This window comes from Mandrillus leucophaeus, unplaced genomic scaffold (assembly GCF_000951045.1).
Source record: "Mandrillus leucophaeus isolate KB7577 unplaced genomic scaffold, Mleu.le_1.0 Scaffold70, whole genome shotgun sequence".
NCBI classification, from domain to species: Eukaryota; Metazoa; Chordata; class Mammalia; order Primates; family Cercopithecidae; genus Mandrillus; species Mandrillus leucophaeus.
In genome coordinates, this window is record NW_012107586.1 from 4316207 (window position 1) to 4342697 (window position 26491).

A 26491-nucleotide genomic window follows, 5' to 3' on the forward strand; every position below is an offset into this window, starting at 1 on the left:
CCATCTGTAAAATGAGACTCATCATGTAAAGCACCTTGGAGACTGCTGGCCACGTAGGAAGCCTCTTTCTAACCTAGCGTTCCCGCCTAGGAGGGCCTTACTGGCAGCTGGTGTTCTCCCGCTGTGCTCTCTGCACCTTCTGAGAGATCAGCAGGGACCGGTTCCGGGGTTAGGCTGGGTTTGGAGTCCAGATGCCCAGCGGACAGAAATGTGTAGGAGTCTGGGTTGCAGCTGCACAGACAACACACTAACTTTATTCACACTGGTACAAAAGTAGATTTTTCTAGAAATGTTCTCTTGCGCCAGAAGGAGAGAGGTTGAGCAGCACATGGTGGGAGGGTGGTGAGAGGAGGCTGGGCATGAGGCCAGGGAGGGCGGAGCGCCCAAGTGTGAGTCAAGGAGGCAGGCCTGGGGCTGAGAAGCAAGGGGAGCCAGGTGTGGCGACCCTCCACCCTGTTCTTCCACATTGGAGCATAGAGGGGAACACATAGATGTTGGGGGAGCTCCCGGAAACACAGGAGAGCCACAGGAGAGCCAGGCCAGGGAATGTAGGCAGGAGAAGGCTCTGGGTAGAATTGCTGCCCACGTCCTTTCTTCTCCTGGCTGCAGCACCCCCGTGGGATGCCCCAGGCTCTGGGATGCCCCGGGCTCTGGCATGCGTGAGGCTGGGCAGGCGTGCCCCTTCTGGCTTCCCCTTCCTGACTCTTCTAGAAGGGCTGAGCATGCCCAAGAGGTGGCCGGTGGGGCAGTGAGGAGTGGGTACACAGAGATGCACACACAGGCAAAGAGGGACAGAGGCTGGGCTGCCTGCCAAGGGGCCCCAGGGTCTCACTGGGGCAGGGCCTTGAGGATGGCATTCACCTCCTCCGCCACGGCTGTCAGGGCAAATTCAAACTGGTCCTGGGGAAGGGCAGTGGCAGGATGGTCACGGAGAGGCCTGACCTCTGCTCTGCCCTCAAAGTGGGGAGTTTTCGGTGGGGGTGTGGGGCCCTGGGCAGGTCCCCTGGGAGGAGGGGAGTCCTCCTGGAGGAGGGACAGAGGCAGGTGGGAGAGGTTGGCAGCTGCTGCTTTCCCTGGGGTGGCCAGGAAGTGGGTGCTAGGGAAGGGTGGCAGCTGGGGTTGGGGCAGGAAGGCAAGGTCACCTTAGAGCGGACAAGGCCAGGCCGCTGGTCACGGACATGCTCCAGGGTGGCAGCGATGTCAATCTCCTTCACTCCTGGAGATGGGGGTGGGGATGGGACTGCTCAGGGGGTGTCCAGAGGAGGACAGGACCCAGAAAACCTGGGGCCTCCTAGAGGCGAAGAGCTTTGGAGGGCTGGGCAGAGCCTAGAGGTTGACAACCTGCTCCTTCTGAGCTCCCAACCCTGTGTGCTGGGGAGCCTCTAAAAAGGGCCTGGGGGCTGCGGGCGCCATGGGGAAGCTCCCTACCTTTTGCCATGCGGTTCAGGACCATGTCGATGAGGATGTAGGTGCCGGTCCTCCCCGCACCATCACTGAAACAGGAGTTAGTGACAGGTTTAGCTTGCAATGCAGCAGAAAGGAGGAGGGATGGAGGAGGCCTGAAGGCCTGGGGGAGGGGAGGACACTGGGTGACCCCTTTGGGTTGGCTTGGAGAAGGAGTGAGTGAGCTGAGGATGAAGGAAAGCTCATAGCACCTGCACGCTGGGACTTGGGCCTTGAGAGGGGAGTCTGTGACTTGTGGGTGTCACTTGGGCAATAGGACAACCAAAGAGGAGAGCCATGGCTCAGCCCTGAAGCGTAGGCAACAGGAGGGAACTGGATGGGCCTCTCTAGCCTTCAGCAAACTTTTTGTGTATAGGGGCCAATGGTCAATATTTTTCAACTTTGTGGGCCACATACAGTTTGTGTCACATACTTTTCTTCTTTTTTCTTCACCCATTTAAAAATGTGAATGCCATTCTTAGGTATTGGCCACTAAAAACAGGTGGTGTGCTGGATTTGGCCCATGCCTGGTTTGCTAGCACCAAGGGGACAGGCAGGCAATGTGCACAGGAGACGCACACAGGGAGTTGGACCAGAGAGAGGGACCTCCTCTCCACCCACCTGCAGTGCACGATGATGGGGCAGGAGCGGCCCCGGTAGCACTTGTTCACTTTCCTGCAACAAGAAATGGGTGTGAGGGCCAGTGGGCACCAGCAGAGAGGGAAAGGGAAGCCGAAACACATGCCATGGGCCTCTCTTTCTTCCTTTTCTCCCCACCTGCCGGGGGCAGAGGGGGAAGATGGTCGGAGAAAGGAGCCAGGGCTGGAGGCAAAGAACCAGAGCTGGTGTGGGTGGCACTGGGCTCGCCTTACAAGCTAGGTGCCCAAGCTATGTGCCTGGAACAACTGATTTAACCTCTTTGAGCCTCAGTTTTCTTACCTGTAAAATGGAGGATAGGAAGAATAACCTCCTTAGGGTTCTTACAATGATCACATGAGATAACCCATGTAAAGAGCTAAGTGCCAGGTCTGGCACACAATAGGTGCTCAATACATAGTAGCAACTATTAATGATAATACATCATCATATTAAGAGCCGCCTCTGCCCAAGTCCAAGGGAATAGGCTTTCTGGTGACTTCAAGGGTGTCCGTCTTGCTACATCGTTGCTCTACCCCTCTGCCATCCTCTATGACCACCCAGGCTGTTCTCCTCCCGACTCAGGCTCCAGTGGTCCTTAACAGTTGTGACATCAGGCTGCCCTGGGCATAGCATTCCCCGGGCCAAGGGAAGACAACCCCAACCCCTCAACTCGGGACATTGTGCTACTGTCTATCTCCCTGGAGCAGTCTCACTTCAGCACAGGCATTCTGTGGCCACATTACATTCAGGCTTGGGGTCCACTTGGACCTCAGACCTTTCTCTGCTGCTCCTGACCACGTCTCAGTGAGGAGTAGGGGGCTTCTCCATCTCTCAGTGAACCCATCTAACCTGCCCTTGTCCTTTATGACCTTTCTGCTTTGGGAGTCACCTGCATACTCCTGATATCCCTGCAAGCCAGAACTAGGGAAGATCTTCTTAGGGGTTCTCAGATTGAAGTTTGGAACTTTGCAGTCCTTCAGTTATGGGACCAGGTGACTTAGAATGGCTTTATAGGAGTCCACATGGTTTTCTAGCTCGTTGGCTGTTATGTCAGAGGGCTGGGGTAGAAAAGTAGTCACAATAGTTGTTTTTGTTCATTTAATAATGATAATAGGCAGCATCTAGAGTTAATTGAGCCCTTGCTATGTATCAGGCACTTATGCTAGATTTTACATACTTCATCAAATCTTACAACAACCCTCTAAAGCAGGGGTCCCCAATCCCTGGTCCATGGACCGGTGTCAGTCTGTGGCCTGCTGGGAACCGAGCCGCATAGCAGGAGGCGAGTGGTGGGCAAGTGAGTATTACTGCCTGAGCTCCGCCTCCTGTTAGATCAGCCATTGCAGTAGATTGTCATAGGAGTACGAACCCCATGGTGAACGGCACATGTGAGGGATCTAGGTTGCCAGCTCCTTATGAGAATCTAATGCCTGATGATCCGAGGGGGAACAGTTTCATCCCCAAACCACCCCCCTCTCCCAGCCATGGAAAAATTGTCTTCCACAAAACCGGTCCCTGGTGCCAAAAAGGTGGGGGACCTCTGCTCTAAAGCATGTGTCATCATCCTCATCTCACAGGTAGGGGCACGGAGGGAGGCCAAGGAGCTTGCTCAGGGTCACTTTCTTAGGGTCTCTTTTATTAATTTGTTTTCCTTCTCGGGGGACTTGACTGAACTGCATTTATTTTTTCTGTTTTTCTTTTTCTTTTTTTTTTTTTTTGAGAGGGAGTCTGGCTCTGTTGCCCAAGTGGGAGTGTGGTGGCACGGTCTCGGTTCACTGCAACCTCTGCCTCCCAGGTTTAAGAGATTCTCCTGCCTCAGCCTCCTGAGTAGCTGGGAATACAGGTGCTTGCCACCATGCCTGGCTAATTTTTGTATTTTTAGCAGAACGGGGTTTCACCATGTTGGCCAGTCTGGTCTTGAACTCCTGACCTCAAGTGATCCACCCACCTCGGCCTCCCAAAGTGCTGGGATTACAGGCGTGAACCACCACGCCTGGCCCCGAACTACATTTATTAAGCAACAATTTATTTGTTCTGGATGTCTAATGCCAACTGAGTTTACATAATTCCAGCCTAAAGCAATCTTTTAGCTTATCCGTGCAGCTTTAAAACAGATCCATGCACTAGTTCTATCACGATTTTTTAAATGTGGAAAAAAGGAAATAGCTCTGATACCCTGGCACTGCTTTCAAGATGCCTGTGTCTCAGGCCTCAGGGACCCCAGTTAGAAACTGCTGTCCAGAGGTTCAGAAACTATACCCACGTCCCCACCCCCAGCTCTGCTCCTCTGTCCAGTACCTAGAGACATTAGACCAGCTTGGCAAGGGACAGAGAACCAGGAGAAGGGTGCAGTGCGGGTGGGCCCCTGCCCTTGGTGGCAGGCTTCCCAAGTACCTGTCTGGGGCTGGGAAAGGCAGGGGACGCTGGAGGGCTGACCTGTCTTGGTGTCAGTGTTGGAAAAGGGTAAGCCCCTCAGGTAGCCCCTGTCTAGTCCCCACCTGCTCCACTGAGCCCCCCAGAATCCAGAGATCCTCCCACACTCCTTTTGACAATCTTTGCCTCTTCCCTGTCCCCCTTGCTCCCAGCTCGGGGTGGTCCCCGGGCCACATGTCCTGTCTGTCCATGCAGCAGCCACACCTGCCAATGATCACTTTTGTGACTATGCAACTGGAGTGAGAATACTAGCTGCAGATCACAAAAATGACACTGGCAGCTGTGAGGGAGAGAGAGAAAGAGGGAAGAAGGGAGAGGGAAGGACAGAGAGAGGAAAGACACGCAGGGGGAGGGAGAGGGAGAGACGGACAGAGTGGCAGAGAGAAACTGGCAGACAGGGGAGGGAGGTGGAGAAAAACACGGGAGGGGGCAGAGAGGGAGAAATGGAGAGAGAAGGAAAGGGTGAGGCAGAGACAGAGTGAGACAGAGATGGGGAGAGAGAAGAGGAAGAAAGAGGAAAGTAAAAAGAATGAAAGCTACATAAATAAAAAAAAAGAGAGGCGGAGAGACGGAGAGGGATGAACGAGGGATGAAGAGGAGGGATGGTGGGAGACGGGCAGGCAGGAGTGAGAGACGGAGGGGGCAGGGAGGCAGCGCAGTGCAGGGCCTGGAGACAGCGGGGCAGGAGGGACCAGGAAGGAGACAGGAAGCAGGGACCCCGGAGAGGGAGGGGAACCAGAAAGCGAAAGGCCCTCTGGAGGAAGCAGGTGGAGGAGAAGGAGCCAGTCCCGGGAGCGTGAGAGAGAGGGAGCGGAGCAGCAGCGGCCGGCGCGGAGCTGGCCCACGCGGGTGGTGGAGCCGCGGGGACGGGCACAGCCGGAGCCTCAGGCCTGGTTTTAGGGGTGGGAGCTTGGGGTCTGGAGGGGGCGGCCAGAAGTCAGAGGCCGAGGCTCCAGGCCCGACCCGGGGCTCCAGGCCGAGCTGGCCGGCGGACCTCGGCTCCGCCCCCGCCCAGGCGGCCCCTCCAGGCGGGGGCGCCCGCGCTCACCTGCGGAAGTCCAGCAGGGGCCGCGTGGAGGCCGGTGTGCCCTCTGCCGGCCAGCTGAGGAAGTGGAACTGCGTGAGCGTGCGCGTCTCCAGGGTCTGCACGTTCTTCAGGTAGAAGCTCCGCACCAGAAAGTCCTCGCACCAGATGTGCTCCGACACCAGGTTCACCTGCCCGGCAGGGGCCCAGACCTGAGCGCCGCGGGCTGCCCCAGTCCCAGCGTTTGCGCGCGCGCTCCTCGAGACCTTCTCGGTCTCTCCAGCCACCCCCCGGCCTCCCAGGACGGTTCAAATGATAAGTTCCAGCGGTCCCAGGAACCCTGGCTACCTGTCACTTATCTACTGCTCAGGACCATTGGTAGCTTTTCCACCCAGACACAACTATTGTTGTGAGCCTCTCGAGGTCGGAGTTTCTCCTCCCTCTCCCTCGCAGGGTCTACCAGAGTGTCAGTGCTACACGTGTCATAAACTTGGATGAAATTCTGTAATACTCCTATTGGATTTTTTTCATTAACTACCAGCAGGACCAATGAAAGGCTTTTTAAAAAACCGTCATGTGCTTATTTGGTGGGGAAAAAATTACTATTCAGGCTTATCTGGTGATGAGAAACTTCTGTTATGTTCTTAAGGTCTTTTGTCTTAGTGGGGGCTCACATTCTCCCGTTTGTCTGAAATCTTTCTCTTTCCCCTGCTTGGCCTCTGCCCAGTTCCCCCTCTTTCTCCACCCCTCCACCTAGTCTCTCTTCGAATGAAAAAGTTTGTTTCTCTTTTACATTAGTAACATATACAAAGGGTATTTCTTTCTTTGCTTTGGCCACCAGGAAACTCAGAGCTAAATTAGGCTCAATTAACGTACGTCTTAATCTCAGTATTTGGGTATACTTATCTTCCCTGTCTAATATACACTTAGCTGTTAGCTTCTTACCTCGGTTTTGGTGGTTTTATAGTTTTATTTCTGTGCCTTTATCATAAGTCTCTATGAATGTTTTTTGACTCTAGACAGGATACACACACACACACACAATGTACATATGTGAATATGTATATGCATATATGTGTTTATATATATTCATATATGTATGAATCATGAGCAGGGCCAATAAAAGGCTTTTTAAAAAGACTGTTGAGTGCTCATTTGGTGAAGAAAAAGTTACGAAAAGGCCATCATCTACTCTCCCCACATCCATTGTCCCCTTGCTGTGGGGCCCTGCTGACCTCATATACATGATAGAGGGAGGCACCCTCATCTGGCCAGTAGCGGTCACACTGCTTGACACCATCCTCCACCAGCGGGGTCAGCATGACGATGACGGTGCAGCCGCTCTCCCACACCATCTAGGGACAGAGACCCAGGTGAGCTCCACTCTAACCTCCCTGGGACCTGGCTGGCCACAAGGACCCCAGAGAAGCCCTCCCTTTAAGAGCCCACCTGCCAGAAGTCTGCGATGGTATGGGACAGCGGGCCCTGCGTGGCTATGTAGGCTGGCATCCGAGGGTCATGCTCAATCTGGAGGCAGGGAAGATACACCATGAGCCAGTGTGGGAAATGCCACTATGGACAGGTGTGGTCAAAGCAAGTGGGTCAGGGTCTAAGAAGGCTGGCAATTCCCCCTTTCCTTGCTAGGATATCAGGCCCCACCACTCCAGGGGGTTGGTGGGGTGGGAGGTGACCATGGGGAAATGGAGTGCCTAGGGCCAGGATAATGATGGGGCAGAGGTGGGGGCTGGAGTCAGGGCCACTCACAATGGGGCTGGCGTTGATGTAATCGCTCCGAGAAGGGCTGCTCTCCACTTTCAGTTTTATGCGGGCATGGTCATCTGTACACCCCACCCCAGATGGCCCTCTGGTCATTGGCGTCGCGGGACCTCTGCCACTCAGCCTCAGCCAGAAGCCCAACCCCTCACCCCAAGCCCTCCAGACCTCACAGCAGAGAGAGGGCTGGGCCAGTCTGACCAGTAGGGTTCACTCACAGGGCAGGAAGTCAGGATGCCGGTTCTTTTTGATGTTGCCCTCCCCCTGCGCGGTGGCACAGGTGTTTGGCTCTGCTTGGTAGGCACAGAGGGCCTGCCACTCCTTGGCCAGGCGGTCCCGGTTCCTCAGGTGATCCTCCATGTATGCCTGTGGGGGCACCACGGTCTGCCTCTGGCCCACACAGCCAGCCTGGCCTCTCTCACCATCCCATTCCTTCACCCACTCTGAGCTCAGGCCCTGTCCTGACCAGAATCATGTGTCCCGTGGAGATGTCCATGTTGGCTTGGGCAGGCTCCTCGCACCAGGACGGAGTGCTGCTGTGGGAGCTGGGGCTGGCCTGGGCTGCGTCGCTGAACTGGGAGGACACGCTGCTCACCCGCGAAGGCTCCGGCGGACCCTCCGCCCGGTTGAACAAGGACTTTGTGGCCATGTGCTGGCGGCACAGGTCCTGTCGAGGAAGAATCAGGTGAGGTCCAATAGTCCCCTGAAACTTTTCAGCAGGGCCCTGGGTTCAGCTCTGGGCTCCTAGGCTTGTCCTTGACTGATTTTCAGTGAAACTCAGCTCCTCTGGGGTAGGGTCTTCTGCCTGGCCCTGATCCTTTGCAGGGTGGTTCTGCTTCGGTGGTGCTTATGTTAACCTCAGACGTGACAGAGTGGAATCCCAGAACCCCAGAAGCACAGCACCAAGAAGAACCTTAGGCACCGTATGCTCCCAATTCCCATGCGTTCATAAAGGCCTATACCATACTCCCTCCCACCGGGGCTTCTCCAGCCCCCACTGGACCTTCCCGGGGATGAGGGCTCACTCCCCATTCAGTTCCTACCCTTACTCCGCGCAAGACCCAGACTCCCAAGCCCCTTGCATTTCTTCTGCTCAACCAGCTTCTGGGGCTGCACACCTGGTACTCAAAGGTAGTGTCACCATGGGCCCCCTCAGGCCCCAGGGCTGCCAGGCGCTCCTTGTCCCGCTGCCGCGCATGCTGCCGCACACACAGAGCCACAGCCAAAGCCACCAGCAGCCCAGCCACACCTGCCAGGGCCACCAGAGTGAGCAGCACTGAGCGCATGGGAGAGGTGCTGTGCGCGATTCGGGGAAGGACTGCAGCTGCCTCCTCCCTCTGTGGGAACAAGGCTAGAATCAAGGGAGGCAGTGGCACGGGGAGATTTCAGAGCTGCTCCTCACCCTGCTCCCCCCCGTTAGGACATCTCCTGGGGCAAAGCTGGGAGAGTAGGGGTATGGTGGTACAGCCAGATGGGCTCTCAATCCCCATCAGATCAACTCAACTACAGTGCAGTGCCAGAGGCCCCCACCAGGAGTGTTTATATTTAAAAACGGATGGAGAACCCTAGGAATTGAATTGTAGAATGTGAGGCATCCATGTTGGACGCAGAGGACAAAGATATTTTGAGTATAGGCCAGGCGTGGTGGCTCCCGCCTGTAATCTCAGCATTTTTGGGGGGGGGGTCAAAAGGTGGGCGGATCACCTGAGGTCGGGAGTTCGAGACTAGCCTGGCCAACATGGTGAAACCCCATCTCTACTAAAAATACAAGAAAAAATTTAGCCGGGCTTGGTGGCGGGTGCCTGTAATCCCAGCTACTTGGGAGGCTGAGGCAGGAGAATCTCTTGAACCTAGGAGGCGGAGGTTGCAGTGAGCCGAGATACAGCCATTGCACTCCAACCTGGACGACAAGAGTGAAACTCTGTCTCAGACAAACAAACAAAACATATTTTGAATATAATGTCATTTCTGTGCAAGGTGTTCCCTTGGAATTTGGAGACTTTGCTCCAGCAGGCTAAGAGCGGCTCAACTAGTTCTCAGGTCTTTTTTACTGCACACGGCTGGTCCTGCAGGGAAGGGACACCTGCGCCATCTGCTGGTAAGAAAGAGAACTGCAGGGGGAGGGGCTGTTTGAACGAAGGCCGCGCCCACCCAGCCGGGCCTACGGACACCTGAGGTTTCAGCTCCAGTTCTCCCCTCTGGCTTGCCTCCAGCTCTTGTGGACAATATCAGCCCTCGGGGGCCTTTGACTGATTCTCCAGTTAGCGCATACCTGTCCCACTCCTGTCTGCAAGATTTGGAGCCCTGTCTGTGCTTCCAGTTCAGACTTCACCAGCCCTGCAGGGAGGACAAAGGTCAGGCTCGCTCCAGTCCCATGTGGTCTCCGTCCTCTGTCTTGCTCTGCCAAGCGGCAGGCAGGGCCCATGTGGGCTGGGAACATTTCAAGGGGGCATCAGTCACAGGCCTGGATATATCCACTTAGGAATGGGGCTGGGGCCAAGCCTGGGATTGAGGTCGCAGAGATATTTACCTGCTTGTTGGGTCACATCAGCCAAAGACAGGTTCTGCTCATTGTGCCGGATGCGGAAGGTGAGGGCTGGTCCCACCACACTGCCAGATAGGAGCTATGTTACTGCCTTCTCCACCCCAGACCGAAGCCCTCTCCCCATTAGAGCATGGGGCTGGAGCAGATCCGGCACGCCCTACAGGGGCGTCTGAGGCAAGGAAGATGCTGGATGGGACCAGCAACAGACTGGGTGTGGCTGGACCTTCAACACAACTGGGAGCATCCCTGAGCTCAGAGCTTGTCTGCCCTTCTTCCCCCAAGCCCCTCCAGCCACCTCCTTGCTCAAGCTGCTTTCTAGATCTCGGCCACTGCCCCAGCAAGGTGCCAGCCTCACCTGATGTTGATGAAGCTGCCCGAGGACATGTGCACATGCTCAGCCAGGATCTCCAGCAGCTTCACTCCTGCAGCCAGGCTCAGGGGCCTGGAGATGGGAGAAGGCAGAAGAAGGAAAGTGGGGCAACCCTCTCAGTCATTTTCTTAAAGCAGGCCACTCCAGGGGTGCAGAGCAGCCCGCCAGTTCCCTGTCCCTGCACATCTGCACGTTTTGCTCTCTGCTTCTGGCCAGGCAGGCCAGCCCAACTCCCAGCAGACCGGAAGGCTTCCCAGGATGCAGCCCTTACTTCTGGTCAGTGACGATGTAGCCATATTCCTCCGCTGCTGGTCGGGCTGAGGGCTGTCCTGCCACTGTGGGCTGGCTTTGGCCCAGTGGGCTTTTCTTCTCTAGCAGGACAGATGTGGCAGCGGGTCTGGCAGCTTCCAGAGGCTCAGAGGAGACAGGGCTTGGCACCTGCTGAACTTCACTGGAGGTGGGGCTGGCAGTGGGGTGTCCAGGCATGGGGGGTGTACGGGCTGGAGGCTCTGCTGTGTCTCTGCCCTCCACTGGCCCCTCCATTGTCTGTTTAGAAGAGGGTGGAGATGTGGCCTCTGGACAGTGCTAGGGGAAGGGGTACCCTGGACTCGGAGCTCTCCACAGTGGAGCTCAGGACCTGCTTTTCGCTTTCTACCCCCAGGGACCACTGCGGTGCTGGGTACAGAGAGGACACCAGAGCATCTGAGACAAGTAAGTGGATGCATGAATGGATAAAGGATTGAATGATTGAAAATGGTCGGCCGGGCGCGGTGGCTCAAGCCTGTAATCCCAGCACTTTGGGAGGCCGAGATGGGCGGATCACGAGGTCAGGAGATCGAGACCATCCTGGCTAACACGGTGAAACCCCGTCTCTACTAAAAATACAAAAAACTAGCCGGGCGAGGTGGCGGGCGCCTGTAGTCTCAGCTACTTGGGAGGCTGAGGCAGGAGAATGGTGTAAACCCCGGAGGCGGAGCTTGCAGTGAGCTGAGATCCGGCGGCTGCACTCTAGCCTGGGCGACAGAGCGAGACTCCGTCTCAAAAAAAAAAAAAAAAGAAAAAAAAAGAAAATGGTCTGTACTAATCCACAGACTGGGCCTGGAGACAGAAAACCCCTGCAGCAAGAGAAGCTGGGGTGAGGGCAAAAGACGAACAGTCAGGCAGTGGTTTCTAGACTTTTGTTTAGCCACAAAGTCTTAGAAATCCAACACATGAAACAGAAAGAAGCAGAGCTCCTCCAGCTACAGAAGCTCAGGAAGGGCTCCCTGCTCGAAACTTCCCTCCTTCCCTAGTATGATCTGAAACGATTGCAGTGAAAAGAGGAATGAATTAAGAATTTGGTTTTCTAGCCCCAGTTCTGCCATCAACTTGTTGGGAGACCTTAGGCAATAACTTGTGGTCTCTGGGCCTTGGTTTCCCCCCAAAATGAGGGGTGGGAGGATACAAATTCTGGGTCCTGAATTTGAGATTTAGGTTTGGCGAGGGGGCGTGCTGCCATGGAGTGATTATCAGTCAAGGAGGTGCTGGGGACTCACTTTCTTGATATCAGCTCCAACATTTACAGCCCCTCCTGCAAGACAGGAAAAACAAGAGTCTGGAAAAATGGCCGTGGCCAAGGTCTACACAACACAAGTGGGAGAAAGGGCCAGAGACCCTGAACTTGGTACATTTGCTGTGGTCTTCATCTCAGTCAGTGACCATGACCCTGTTACTGTCTCATCCTAAGCCTGGCCTCATTCCTCTTTGCTTCGTCCTCCCAATTTATTGTTTTATTAACTCCTCCCTCTGCCTCTGCCATTGGCCATCTCACTCAAAGCTACTCTTTGTTCAATTATTTCTCTACACATCAATTACTGGCTTCTCCTTAGCACTGGCTATGCCCGTTTTTAAGCCTTCATTGTCACCAACTCATCCTTCCCGATGCCTCCTTTTTCCTGCTCACACCCTCTGTTGGCTGCTTTTTCCATTACTTCCACCCTCTAGTCTTTCCTGATCTAACTCCTAAGCTCACCACCCTACCCCCTTGCTCCCTGCCTTGCTGGCAATGACCCTGTGTCTCAAAGGAACTCTCTCCCCTAAAGCCTGACTTTTCCCCTCCAGGCTACTCCAAGTGGTCTTGAGGCAGGGCAAGCGGCCTCCATGGAGCTGGGAGATGGTGGTCCCTCCCTCTGCCTGGACACTTACCCAGATTTCTTCCTGCACCCTTGGGCAGTAGCTGCAGCAGGGTCAGGAGTGTGGAGAGCTGCTCAGGAGTCAGCTGACGCAGCTCTACCCCATAGCCCGCCAGCACAGCAGCCAGCCTCTGCAGAGCCGCATCTGCTGGAAGTCAGACACAGAGTTCAGGGCTGATTGCACGATGAACTTGTGGGATGCTGATGAGTGAGTGAGGATGGGAGGGGACTAGCATATTAAGAGACTCTTCCCAAACACCAGGACACCAAGGGGTACCCTCCCTTTCCCAGCCCTTGTCCACACTTTGCGGGAAAGGTCTTTCTAGGACCCAGATCAAACTTCAGGACATTTTGACTCTCCACTGCAAAGAGTCACGTCAATTCCACTCTCCACAGTGTCCCCACCACTTTCCTAGTGCCTGGCATAGAACAGCTTGTCAGTAGACATTCCTTAAGTGTATGAATGAATTTAAGGACAAGTTAACAAATGCATGGATTGTCAGGGAAGGGCCCAACCATGGTTCCCCCAAAGCAGCCCTCACAGGGAGGTGGATGCTGAGGACCTTGTTACCTGGCTGCACTGCTGGGGAAGCAGGCTTCTCTCCATGACCCCCTAGTCCTTCCTCCTCATTGCCTTCTGGGGAGTCCTCTGCCTGGCTGCTGCCCCCTTGTTCTGGCAGCCTTGGCACCCTGGCCCTGCTGGGTGCTGGTAACTCCTGGGCCAGATAGAGGAGCCCAGAGTCCTGAAAAAGCTGGGAAGGTGAAGGCCCTGGAAGGTCCCCATAGGAGTGGCCAGGGTGGTCCCCAAATATGCCCTTGGAGGCAGTTCTGCTGAAGAGGGCAGGGGCTTCAGCCTTGGGCAGGGGCCCGACACTGACCATCCCTGGGGAGCCCTCTGAGACATGGGAGCCATCACGGGAGCCAAACTGTGAAAAACCAGAAATCTGGGTAAGAGCAGAAGTCCGGGCTGAGAGACTGCGGTCAGAGTGGGACCAGAGTCAAGGGCTTACCTGGTGGAACAGGTAGGGCTGCAGCAAGGCAGGTTCGTAACTCAGGGCAGGGTGGGGAGGCTGTGGGGGCAGCAGCAGGTGTTCCAAGAGAGGGGGGAGCAGCTCAGCCTGCAGAGGGGACAGAGAGGAGCTGGCCCCAGCTCCACCTCTGCCCACTGGTGGTTGCGGAAGTCGATGCTGGGAAGCAGGGGCGGAGCCAGTGGGGATGTCCTGTAAAAGCAGCTCCCCAGCAGGACCAGGTCTCCTGGGTGCCAAGCTAGACCTGTAGAGGAAAGCAAAGTGTATGTGTTGGAGCCGGGGGAAGGGCATAGAGAGCCTGCAAGGCAGAACTAGTCAGGTCCAGGCAGGCACAGCAGTTAAGAGCAGGCCTGACCTCTTTGGAAACTGGGTGACTTCAGGGGAAGAGAGATGGGCTGGGTGGGCATGGGGAGGGACCAGAGGGCCAAGCTGAGGGCAGAGGTATCTGCCTTCCTGGTGAGCATGGCTGGGTCTCTGAAACAGCTGCAAAGGCTGGGTAATCATGAGGCTGGGGATGGAGAAGGGGCAAACAGGAGCAGGGGAAGGCAGCCAGGAATTTCTCTATATGAACTGTGGCTGCAGCTGTCCCCGTTGCCTTGTGTGCCATGTCCCCACACCTGACTCTCCAAGTGTATGTCCAAATATTCGGGACTGCTCCTCCACCCCCCGTCACTATGCCATCTTCATCCTGGTGTTCACCATCTGAGCTCCGTAAACCTCATTTACTTTCTCTGCTTTACAGAGTCTGGATGATGTCTTTAGAGGCCCTAACCACAAAAAGATGATGGCAGCTCCTGTCATATAGAAATTCACGTAATAATGAAATGGAATATTGAACAACTTCAGTCCAACAAAATTCTAATTTCTCCCATGATGACTACGTTGATGCTTCTTTTAAAGTATCCAATGTAAAAGTTTTTCAAAACATTTAAAAAATGCCCCTGTTTTTCTGGATCCCTAGAGATGAGCTCAGCTCCTGTTGGCCATGTGAGCATGTCAGAGAGTGACCGTTCCTGCACCTCTTTACCTGTGTCCCAGCATGCTGGCCTTGGTGCCCACCTCCTTCCCCTTCCCTGCATCCATTAGGACAACCACAGACTCACCAGCCTCACCATTGCTAGAGTTGTCGAGAAAGGCTGCCTACCTGTCCCTTGGACGGGGCTCTGGGGGGCGAAGCCTGGGAATCCGCTCCATCTCCTGAGAGATCACATACTGGGTGAGGTCATCATGCCAGGACAATCCTGTCAGCAAAAAGTATGGCGTAAGTTGGTTCAGGAGTCTAGAGATCCAGTAATGGGGACCACTGGGGATCAGAACTGTACCCTCTGCCCTGCAGCTCATGGGATTTGTCAGAGTAGAGGGACAAACTCAGTGGGTGATCTGAGCTGTCCTCTTCCCACCCTCAGGTACAGCTATTGGAGCCAGACCGCCTGGGTTTGAATCCTGCCTTTGCTACTGATGTAACCTTGGGCAAGTTGCTGAACCTCTCCAAGCCTCAATTCCCTCATCTATAAAATGGGATTTACACCTCCTAGGATTGTTCTTATCATTAAAATAACACATATAAATATCAAACAGTTAGAATAGTGCCTGTCATGTAGTGAACTTTTAACAAATGCTATTACCATAATTATTATTACTATTGTTGTTATTCTTTGTGTTGACCCTGAACCTCAACTTTCTCTGTAAAGTGGAAATGATACATATTTCAGGAAGCTGTTGTGAGATCAAGGGTGATCAGGGAAATCAAAGTGCTTAGAAAACTCTAAAGCACAATCCACATGTTTTAAACATGTATAATCATCTTCAGTGTTGTCATCATCATCACCATCATCATTATCATCATCATCTTATTCATAGACAGCTCTCCTGTTTGACTCTTTCCTCAAAAATCTCTGCTGTCAGGAGTTATTCTGAAGGAATAATTTCCCACTTTTCACCCTCATTTTTTCTTCTCTGGTTCTGGATTTAAAATCTGTGCTGCTCTTAACTCGTATTCTGGTATCTACCAACATCCACACCTGCCTCCTTGCTTATTCACATTAGATGAGCTGTCTATGTTCCTATTTAAAGCCAGTTCCTCTGAGCTCTAGATTTCGTCCCCTTTCACCTACTCAGGAATATTCTCCTTGCCATTCTCTCCTCTTTCCTACATAATTTCCTTTGTTCTCTACTGAATTATTCACATTATTCCCATGCAAACAGTATGCAATTTCTTCCATCTTAAGAAAAATACTGCTTGATCCCACGTTCTTCTCTAGGGATCACTCCATTTCTTTGCAGCAAGACTTCTAGAAAAAGTTGTCTGTACTGACTGTATCCAATTCCTCTCTTTCCATTCCCTCTTAATCCACTTTATTCAGGATTTTATTCCCAACTATTCTACCAAAGCTGCTGTCATCAGGATCACCAGTGACGTCTGCATGTCCAAATCTGGTGGTCAATTCTCATATCTTATTTTACTTATCCCGTAATCATCATTTGACACTGTTGGTCACTCCTTCTCCTTGGTACGCTTTCTCTTGGCTTCTGGAACAATGAACACTGTTGTTTTTAATTCTACTCCACTGGCTTCCCCTTCTCAGTCTCCCTGAGAGGAAGTTGATGGTTCCTCTTTTTCTCCTGGTCCTCATTTTTTTTTTTTTTTTTGAGATGGAGAGTCTCGCTCTGTCACCTAGGCTGGAGTGCAGTGGTGCAATCTCAGCTCACCGCAACCTCTGCCTCCTGGGTTCAAGTGATTCTCCTGCCCCAGCCTCCTGAGTAGCTGGGATTACAGGCACTTGCCACCACGCCTGGCTAATTTTTGTATTTTTAGTAGAGACAGGGTTTCACCATGTTGGTCAGGCTGGTCTTGAACTCCTGACTTCGTGATCTGCCGGCCCCAGCCTCCTAAAGTGTTGGGATTACGGGTGTGAGCCACCGCACCTGGCCTGGTCCTTTTAATGTAAGAATTATCTAGGACTTGATCCTTGGTCTTCTTCACAGACATTCAATCTTTTGGTTATCTCATCCACCTCATGAGTTTAATTACCATTTATATGCCAAAGAATTCTAAATTTATATCTACAGTTGAGACTTCTGTCTCTCAGAATCCAGTCTCATGTACTCAACTTCCCACTTCACTTGAGTAGACATCTTAAACTCAACATATTCAAAGCTGAACACCCCCACAAAGTTGATCCGTTTGCAAGTTTCCACATTATAATTAGTGACATCTCCACTTATTCAGTTATTCAGTAAATAAAACCTTTGACTCCTGGCTGGGCGTGGCGGCTCACGCCTGTAATACTTTGGGAGGCCCACGCGGATGGATCATTTCAGGTTAGGAGCTCAAGACCAGCTGGACAACATGGTGAAGCCCTGTCTCTACTAAAAATACAAAAATTAGCCAGGCATCATGGTGCGCACCTGTAATGTCAGCTACTTGGGAGGCTGAGGCAGGAGAATCACCTGAACCTGGGAAGTGGAGGTTGCAGTGAGCCAAGATCGCATCACTGCACTCCAGCCTGGGTGACATAGCAAGACTCTATCTCAAACAACAACAACAACAACCACCAAAAAACAAAAAAACCCAAAAAAACTTTGACGCCTCTCTTTTTTTTTTTTTTTTTTTTCTGAGACGAAGTCTCGCACTGTCGCCCAGGCTGAAGTGCAGTGGCCGGATCTCGGCTCACTACAAGCTCCGCCTCCTGGGTTTACGCCATTCTCCTGCCTCAGCCTCCCGAGTAGCTGGGACTACAGGCGCCCGCCACCTCGCCCGGCTAGTTTTTTGTACTTTTTAGTAGAGACGAGGTTTCACCGTGTTAGCCAGGATGGTCTCGATCTCCTGACGTCGTGATCCGCCCGTCTCGGCCTCCCAAAGTGCTGGGATTACAGGCTTGAGCCTCCGCGCCCGGACCGACTCCTCTCTTTATAACCATATCCAATATTTCACGAAATAATGCTGACTACCTTAAAAATAAATGTAGAATTCTGTCATCCTTCATTTCTTCCCTGCAATCACCCTGGCCTAATCCATATTCATCTCTTATCTGAGTTACTGTAGTTTTTGTTTGTTTGTTTTAGTAAAGTGAAAGCAGTTTATTAGAGAAGTGAAGAAACAGAAGAATGGCACTCCATAGACAGAACAACTTATTGTGGCTGTTTTTAGTGGTCCCCCTCACCAACTCTTGACTCCATCTATTCTAGTCTCACTACAGCGGCAAAAGTGATGCTTGTAAAGTGTAAATCAGATCATGCGCCCCTATGCTCCAAATCTTGTAATGGTTTCCTTCTTTACTCAGAGTAAAGCCAATGTCAACACATTCCCCTATGAGGCCCTAAAGTGATCCACATTCCTTCTCCCATTACCTACCTGACTGGACCTTCTACTCTTCCTCTCCATCACTCCTCTACAGTCCTCTGGCCTGCATGGTGTTATTCAGAATTGTGCTTTTGTCCTAGCTATTTGGTCTGCCTGAAATACTCTTCCACTAGATAACCTTCTGACAAACTCCCCTACCTCCTTAAAAAGTCTGTTCAGATTTCATAGCCTCAATAATGTCCACCTTGACCACCTGATTTCCTGATTTAATACTGTAGCTTTCTACCTCACCATTTTGATCCCTTTATCCTGCTGTAATATTCCATGCTATTTATCATCTTCTAAGACACTATGTATTTTCTAACTTTTATAGTGTGTTCCCTCCCCTTATCCCCCAAACATAAACTCCAGTAAGCAGAGATCTTTGTTTTATTCCCTGACACATCCCAAATACCTAAAACTATGCCTGCTACACAGTCAGTACTCAATAAATACTTATTGAATGAAGAATTGGGTGAGTGGAATATTATCCTGGCTGAGGATTCCAGAGTTCTTGGCTCTGCCAGGGAGAGGAACTGGTCCTAAGGAGATGGAAGCTAGCCTTTTCCAGTGACTTCTTCTAGAAGCCTCCTTTGGGCTTCTCCAGAGAGTCCAAATGTGAATAGCCCATCTCTAGGGTTCCACCTCTCACTCCACCAAGATCTGGGAAGATGAGGCTCCAGCAGTGGGGGTGATAAGAATATTCCTTGTAGAACAATATTCTTCCCCACCCATAACTAACCAAGTTCCAATCTCTCTCCTCCGGTGCACCCAGACCTTACCTTGAGACATGAGTTGTCGGAGCACACCTTGTAAGCGTTGGAGAACTGGGGAGGTGACTTGCAAAAGGGGCCGGGCCTGCCCCACTCCCACCTGGCACTGCCCAAACAAGCCATCTGAGGGCACAAAAGTGGTGTCAGCAGGGAGCTTGAATAAGAGGCTTTCCAAAGTCCAGGTTGCAAATGAACAGTACTCTCTTCACCTCCTCCCCTACCTCTCCTCTTCCAGGCAAGTCTTCCTTCTTCTCAAGTCCAGTAGCCCTCTTCCTTTCTGGACCTTCTCTCCCCTTCTAGTTTTTTATTACCCCTCTCCCCACCCCTCCCCCCCATCTTGTGAGTTCTATGCTTGGGCCTCACTCACCCTGGATACAGACTTCCAGGTGAGAGCAGAGCCTGCGGTCAAATAGACAGCCTGTAGAGGAACAGGTGAGCAGAGGCTCAGACACCCACACACAGAGAATGGGCAGATGGGTGGACAGGCTGGGAAAGGGAGAAGCAGATGCAATTTATTCTTTCATTCTAAAGAAGGCCTTAAGCTGGGAGGAGAGCAGGAATCAGGCCTGAAATTCTTAAAAGGAATCATGGGATCTAGTTTTGGATTTTAAGAATTTGTGAGTCTGTATCCTTAAAAGCCTGTTTGCTTAACTGAGTGATGGGGAAGAAACCTTCCAGGTGCAGGGAGAGAGACTCATAGAATTACTGTAGGAGAGGTTTTGGCCAAATTCTGAAAGGGGAATTTCCTTCCCAAATATCCAAAAGCACCCTATAATGACCTGGAACTCAGAAGAGGTGGAAACCCTAGCACACTTCCCCCGGTCGGGGGAAAGAGGGTATGGGTGGGGCTGGGGAGGGTGCCTCTTAGGCAGCTCTTCCCGCGCTGTCCTGAGCCGCTGGCGCTGTCCGCGGTGCTGAAGCTCTGAGTCTGGCGCCGCCAAGGGCTCGCCTGGAGGCGGTTACCAGAGAGGAAGGGGTCACAGAGCAAGGACTGTCCACTAGACCTGAGCCCTCTGTTCTATTCTGCCAACCCACAGCGTCACAGGAAGTACTCTGCCTCTCGGGCCTCCAAGCCCGGGTGGGGAAAGAGGGCGCCAGGCGGCGAGGCTGCGCCCCTTCCCCCACGCGCCGTCCTCCTACCCCCACCCCCCGCCCGTGAGTCAGCGCTGACTGTCTCTGTCCGCACAGATGTGAGTCAGCACCAGGCCTGGCTGTGGGGAGGGGGACAGGAGAGGACCCTCCCCTCTTCATCCTCTTCTGCCCCCTCCCCGTGCTGTCCCCCGTTACAGGAGATCAAATCGCTGCAATCAGCCTTTCTAGGCTTACGGAGAAACCCTGGTCTCTCTCTCGGCGCAGCTGGGACTCTATGCCTGCGGCCCAGGTTTCCACTGCCCAGAGATCACCGTTCCCTCATCCTCCCCGCCACGTCCCCGCCCCCTCCTCTTCCCATTCCTCAGCGCCTGTCACCGCCTCCCAGGCGCCTCGGAGCAACTGGCTTCTCCTGTGGTCTCGCAGCCGGTCTCTAAGTCCCTCTGCCCACATGCACCCCGCGTCCTTCTCCCCAACCTGCAATTTTCCCCTGAGCCCAATTCTTTTAGGTCCCGCCCCCGTATTCCCAGCCCCACCTCCAGGCCTACGCCCCTTTCCTCCCAGACGCCCTCTCACCTTCCTCATCTCGCATGCCTCCCCCAACCCATATTCTACCCGAGCTTCATGACATTTCACCCCCACCCGCACCGAGTTTCGCTCCAGGCCCCAAGCTGCTCCCCGCCCCCCACCACCCGCCAGCCCAAGTTTCCTCCTGACCGTGGGCACTAACGGCGCTGCAGCCCCCCGGGCGGCTGCTCAGCAGCAGGAGGCAGAGGAGCAGCCGGAGACCCCCGGATCCCCCGAGACTCCCAGGACGCCGCGGGCGCCGCATCCTTCCGAGCTCCGGGCGCTCGCTCCCGGGCCGGAGCCGCAGCGACGCTGGCGGGAGCCTGCCGGAGGGGCCGAGGCGGGGCCTGCCGCTCCCCACCTCCCTACGAGGCGGGGTCTACATGCCCCTCTCGCTGCAACGCGGCCAACAGCAGGCGGGTGCTGACGACACCTCCACCCCCGACTCGTAAGCTAATTTGCGTCACATATGGCGTAAGAGCCCTGTCGGAGCGGGGGACCTACCCAGCCCATCCCTCCTCCGTCAAATAGTAGGCGCTTCGCTAGAATTCCCACTTGGCCCCACCCCTTTTTGACCTGTGGCCCTCTTCTAGAACCACCTCTGTCTCCCCGCCCCAGGGTGGGCGAAGAGGATCAAGTTGAGTGGGGGGCCAGGAAAGATAGGTGGGTCCAGAATGATAAACCCAAAGACGAGAAGCAGAAAAGTGGGTAGAATAAGTACTCTTACTCATTGTCACTGATGGTATTGGTCTCTTCCTTAAGAAGAAGTGGTTAGGCGTGCCTAGATTCCAGTTCTAGCAGGGCATCTACTAAGAGTATGACCTTGGGCACCTTGTTTAAATTGTCTGCGTCCGAGTTTCCTGATCTGCAAAGTGGAGGTACTGATAGTTAGTATCTGCCTCACACGAAGATTGTGAAGATTTCGTTAGTTACACTAATGTGGATCACTTAGAAAGATGACTGGACTGGTACATACTCCATGCTCCATACATATTAGCTTTCATCATTAGCTTTTATTTATTTTTTATTGAGATAGAGTCTTGCTCTTTGGCCATGCTGGAGTGCACTGGTATGATCTTGGCTCACTGCAACCTCCACCTTCTGGGTTCAAGCCGTACTCCTGCCTCAGCCTCCCTAGTAGCTGGGATTACAGGCACAGGGCACTTTGCCTGGCTAATTTTTGCATTTTTAGTAGAGATGAGGTTTCACCTTGTTGGCCAGGATGGTCTTGAACTCTTGACCTCAGGTGATCCAACGGCCTCTGCCTCCCAAAATGCTGGGATTACAGGTGTGAGCCACCGGGCCTAGCCTCATCATCAGCTTTGACTCTCCTTTCTCTCCCCCTGTGCCAACTCAATCAATCATTTCATGGTTTTTGCCTGCAGAATACATCTCCCATCAGTCCACTTCTGTCCATCCTCACTACCTGAACTAAAACACTGTACTCTTTCACCACAACCACTGCAATAATCAGCTAACTGCTCTTTTGCTTCCACTCTAGTCATCCAATAAGTAGGGGAGTGAGCTTCTTAAGTTCAAGTTTGATCTCCTTCCTCTCTTGCTTTCCAGTAAAATAAAATAAAATTAAAAAAGGACAGAAATGCATAATGAATAGCTACACACTCATCATCCACACTTAATAGTTATTGATGTTTTACCATATTTGCTTCTTTTTAGTATTTAAACATGAATGATAGACATCATGACATTTCTCTTCTAAATATTTCATTATGCATCTCCAAGAAATAAGGACATTTTCCTGCATAACCTAAGTGCCGTTACAATACCTAAAAAATTTACAATAATTCCTTAATATCATTTAATGCTCAGTTCATATCCAAATGTCTCAGATTTTTTTCCCCCAAATGTCTTTTCTTTTCAGGTGTTTTGTTCAAAATAACAGTCAATTAAAGACAACCACTGCCTTTGTTATGTTTCTTAATTCTCTGTAAATTAGCATAGACACTATCTCCTGTTTCCCCTCCCCCATTTTTGACATCGTCATGTTTATAGACCAGGTCAATTTTTCTTTAGAAGTCTTCTTCTGGGTTTATCTAATTGTTTCTTCATGTTGTATTTCCCTGTATTTCTCCAGTGTATAACCTGTATATCACCTGTATTTCCTGTAAACTAGAAGTTGTATATGAAGTCTTGATTGTATCAAATTAAAGAATTTTTAAAGCAAAATGCCTCTCATTGCATCATTTCAGGAAGTACGTGATGTCTGCTTGTTCTATTAGTGATGTTTAAATTGATCACTGATTTAAGATAGAGACAGCCAGATCTCTGCATGTAAAGCTGTGTTTTTCTAATGTGACCAGCATGTAATCCTTGGATGATACTTTGGCACTGTGAGACTATATAATTCCTCATCAACTTTTCACCTAATGGCTTCACTATTCATTGGTGATCCATCCTTTATTAAATGATTTCATTAGAGGTTGCAAAATGGAGAGTTTTATAATCCTATCATTCCATTCACATTTATCACTTATTTTATTTTGTAAAGAAGGGCTTTCTCTCATCAACTGGGTTTAGTTTACACTAAAATGCAACTCCAACTGGAAAGGTAACATACATTCTTAGTTTTTTCTCTTTACCCTTTTGCAAAATAATAAGTCGGTGTAGTGTTGTGACCTCTAACAGTGACTAATACATTTTTAAACATTTATTTACTTATTCAGAGTCAGGATCTCACTCTATCACCCAGTCTGGAGTGCAGTGGCAAGATCATAGCTCACTGCAGCCTTCAACTCCTGGGCTCAAACAATCCTTCTGACCCAGACTCCTGAGTAGCCACCACCATGAGCCACCATGTCTGGCTAATTAATTTTTTTTTTTTGTAGAGGCCAGGCACAACGGCTCATGCCTGTGATCCCAGGACTTTGGGAGGCCAAGGCAGAAGGATCACTTGAGCCCAGGAGACTGAGAACAGCCTGGGCAACATGACAAAACCTTGTCTCTACAAAAAATACAAAAATTAGCTGGGTGTGGATACACGTACCTGTATTCTCAGCCAGGTGTGGTGGCTCATGCCTGTAATCCCAGCTACTCGGGAGGCTGAGGCAGAAGAATTGTTTGAACCTGAGAGGTGGAGTTGCAGTGAGCCGAGACTGTGCCATTGCACTCCAGCCTGGGTGACAGAGTGAGATTCCATCTCAAAAAAAAAACCAAAAAAACTTGTATCCATTTTTCTGCTGATGGACATTTGGGTTGTTTCAGGTTTGGTATTATTATGTATGATTTATTATTTTTTTTTAAGACAAAGTCTCGCTCTGTCACCCAGGCTGGAGTACAGTGGCACAATCTTGGCTCACTGCAACCTCTGCCTCCCAGGTTTAAGTGATTCTCCTGCCTCAGCCTCCTGAGTAGCTGGGATTACAGGTGCGCGCAACCACGCCTGGCTAATTTTTGTATTTTCAGTAGAGACAGGTTTTCATCATATTGGTCAAGTTGGTCTCTAACTCCTGACCTTGTGATCCTCCCGCCCTGGCCTCCCAAAGTGCTGGGATTACAGGCGTGAGCCACCGCGCCTGGCTGTTATTATGAATATTCCTGTACACACGTCTCTTGTGTACATATGTGTGCATTTCTCTAAGCTAGTAGTTCTTGAACTGTGGTCTCTGGACCAGCAGTATCAGTATCATCTGAAAATTTCTTAGAAATGCAAATTCTTGGGTTCCAGAACTACTGAAGAAGCAACTGTGAATGTGACTCTCTGACTTTAACAATCCCTCCAGGTGATTCTAACGCATGCTGAAATTTAAGAACCACTGTATACCTGGGAGTTAAATTGATGAGCCCTAACAAGTGTATGTTCAACTTTAATGGCTAATATAAAACTGTTTTCTAAATTAATTGTACCAATTGGCTAGGCCAGCCAATTGGTACAATTAATTTAGCCAATTGGTACAATCTGGGAGGCTTAAGTGATCCTCTCCCACTTAAGCCTCCCAAAGTGTTGGTATTACAGGTATAAGCCACTGCACTAGGCCAGTGTCATTGATTTTAGATCATTCTGATTTTCTAATATACGCATTCATCACTATACATTTCCCATTAAGCAATGTTTTTACTGCATCCCACAAATTGTGATAATTTGTATTTTCATTTTTGTTTAATTTTAAAATTTCTCTTGGGGTGGGGCACAGTGGCTCACATCTGTAATCCCAGCACTTTGGGAGGCTGAGGCGGGCAGATCGCTTGAGGTCAGGAGTTTGAGACCAGCCCGGCCAACATGGCAAAAACCCATCTCTACTAAAAACACAAAAATTAATCGGGCGTGGTGGCACATGCCTGTAATCCCAGCTACTCAGGTGGCTGAGGCATGAGAATTGTTTGAACCCAGGAGGCAAGACAAAGGTTGCAGTGAGCCAAGATTGTGCCACTGCACTCCAGCCTGGGTGACTGAGCAAGACTGTCTCAAAAGATAAAAGTAAAAATAAAATGAAACAAAGTATCTCTTGAAACTTCTTTGACCCATGGGTTATTTAGAAGGGTGTTGTTTTTCAGATATTTGACAATTTCAGATATTTGAGCTATCTTTTTGTTATTGACTTCTACTTTAATTCCATTGTGGTTGGAGAACATATTTTGTATAATTTCTATTCTTTTAAATTTGTAAAGGTGTGTTTTTACGGTGGTCTGTCTTGGTGAAAATTCCATGTGAGCTTGAGAAGACTATATTTTGGCTGGAAGCAGTGGTTCATGCTTATAATCTCAGCAATTTGGAAGACTGAGGCAGGAGGAACACTTGAGGCCAGGAATTCAAGACCAGCCTGGGCAACATAGCTAGACCCCATCTTTACAAAAAAAATTTAAAAATTAGCCAGGCATGGTGGCATACCCAATAGTCCTAGTTACTCAGGAGGCTGGGGCAGGAGGATCTTTCAAGCCTAGGAGTTCAAGGCTATAGTGAGCTATGATCACACAATTGGACCTAGCCTGGGTGACATAGTGAGACCCTATCTCTAGAAGAAAAAGAATGTTATTTTACAGTTTTGGGACGGTGTATTTTTTTAAATATAAATTTATAGTTTTATTAAGACAAAAACTGACAGTGTAGTATGAAGTTTACATTTAAACAAAGTTTACACAGAAATCTAACACATACCTAAAAGGACTTTACAATGTAGCTCTAGATGCAAGTCTAGACAATTATCAAGAACTGATGGATCTCATGACTCAAGACAGAGCATTTTGGCTATCAGTTACTTCTTAGGATTTCTTAAATTTGTATGTGTGTGTGTTTGTGTTTTAAAGTGAACCACTGCCCAATATGAAAGTTTAATCTTCTCCTGAGACCAATGCTTTTGAAATCACTAAACTCTTGGATCAATTCAGTGAAACTTGTGCTGTCAGTGACTGAACCCTGCCAACAATGGTTTCAGAGTTCAACGCTCAAAAAAGGGAATGGCTCCAAGAGTTCTCCCCACTAAAAATGGCTCCAAGAGTTTTTCCCACTAAGAGCATGGGCCCTTGTCTTTCCCTACTGTCTTATCTCCTCTACCACCCTCTTCCTCTTCCCTAACACTTCAGCCAGTGGCTTGGATGAACAAGCTGATATTTATAACTTCATTACTGGAAAAGAAAGGGTCTTCTAATTTCAGGAATTAGCATCACTGAGACAGAATAATCTGCTTGTATTGTATATTCTCCAATAAAAGACTTTCCCTCCTTATCAATTTCCATCTCCAAAATGGGAACTTCGGTAACTTATGAACTGGCTTAGTCCTTTGTAGGAACAGCAATAAGTTTAGGCAGGGAACACCTTGGCTAATAGGTTTCAGACATTCACAGCTTTTAAACAGTCTCTCACAGTCCTTATTTATGGTGCCAATGACATTGTTTTTTAAGGTAAAATATTCTGGACATAGAAGCAAATCATTAGTTGTCTGTTCTTTTCCATTGCTTCACCATTTCCCCTATCAGGCCCCAAATGTTAACCAAAATGATGCTATACATCTCCCTTTCTCCCCTCCCCATCCCTCCCTCCCCCAAATAATACACCAGTAGTAGCCAAAGACTGCACACATGCTATGCTGTAAAAATGCAGAGTTAACACTATTGGGAAGAAGGCTGTGGGCTGTGAAGATGCTCAATGTAGATCTTCAATCTACAGTATTTTTTTTTGCTCTCCCACACACCCAATTCTGCAAGTTTTGTCCTTCATAGAAGGCCCTTTGCTTTTCTCAGCAAAGTGCAGAAAAGGTTGCCTTGAAACACTTATCCCCTTTCCCCTCCACTGGGATGGGTGTGCAAACTATACAGCTTGAAACGGCTTTAAAGCACTTG

The 26491-nt window shown here is 50.8% G+C and overlaps 1 protein-coding gene across 4 annotated transcripts; it reads right to left on the reverse strand.

Moving 5' to 3' along the window:
* Positions 1 to 225: 225 nt before the first annotated feature.
* On the reverse strand, positions 226 to 20702 carry PTPRN (protein tyrosine phosphatase, receptor type, N). Of its 4 annotated transcripts, none has more exons than XM_011964659.1 (23): positions 20348 to 20702; positions 18909 to 18959; positions 18551 to 18664; positions 14571 to 14667; positions 13409 to 13670; positions 12970 to 13324; positions 12412 to 12543; positions 11763 to 11797; positions 10499 to 10773; positions 10213 to 10299; positions 9843 to 9922; positions 9585 to 9649; positions 8431 to 8649; positions 7779 to 7979; positions 7531 to 7678; positions 7304 to 7377; positions 6989 to 7066; positions 6775 to 6894; positions 5564 to 5730; positions 2065 to 2118; positions 1429 to 1493; positions 1143 to 1216; positions 226 to 900 (listed from the first exon to the last, which is right to left on the reverse strand). In XM_011964659.1, the coding sequence occupies exons 1-23, from the start codon at positions 20460 to 20462 to the stop codon at positions 829 to 831; spliced, it is 2940 nt and encodes a 979-aa protein (XP_011820049.1). In that variant the 5' UTR covers positions 20463 to 20702; the 3' UTR covers positions 226 to 828. The 4 variants fall into 4 exon arrangements, with proteins under 4 accessions (XP_011820049.1, XP_011820048.1, XP_011820051.1 ...); XM_011964658.1 differs by having other exon boundaries at positions 12412 to 12546; XM_011964661.1 differs by lacking the exon at positions 20348 to 20702 and adding an exon at positions 20012 to 20137.
* Positions 20703 to 26491: the final 5789 nt, after the last annotated feature.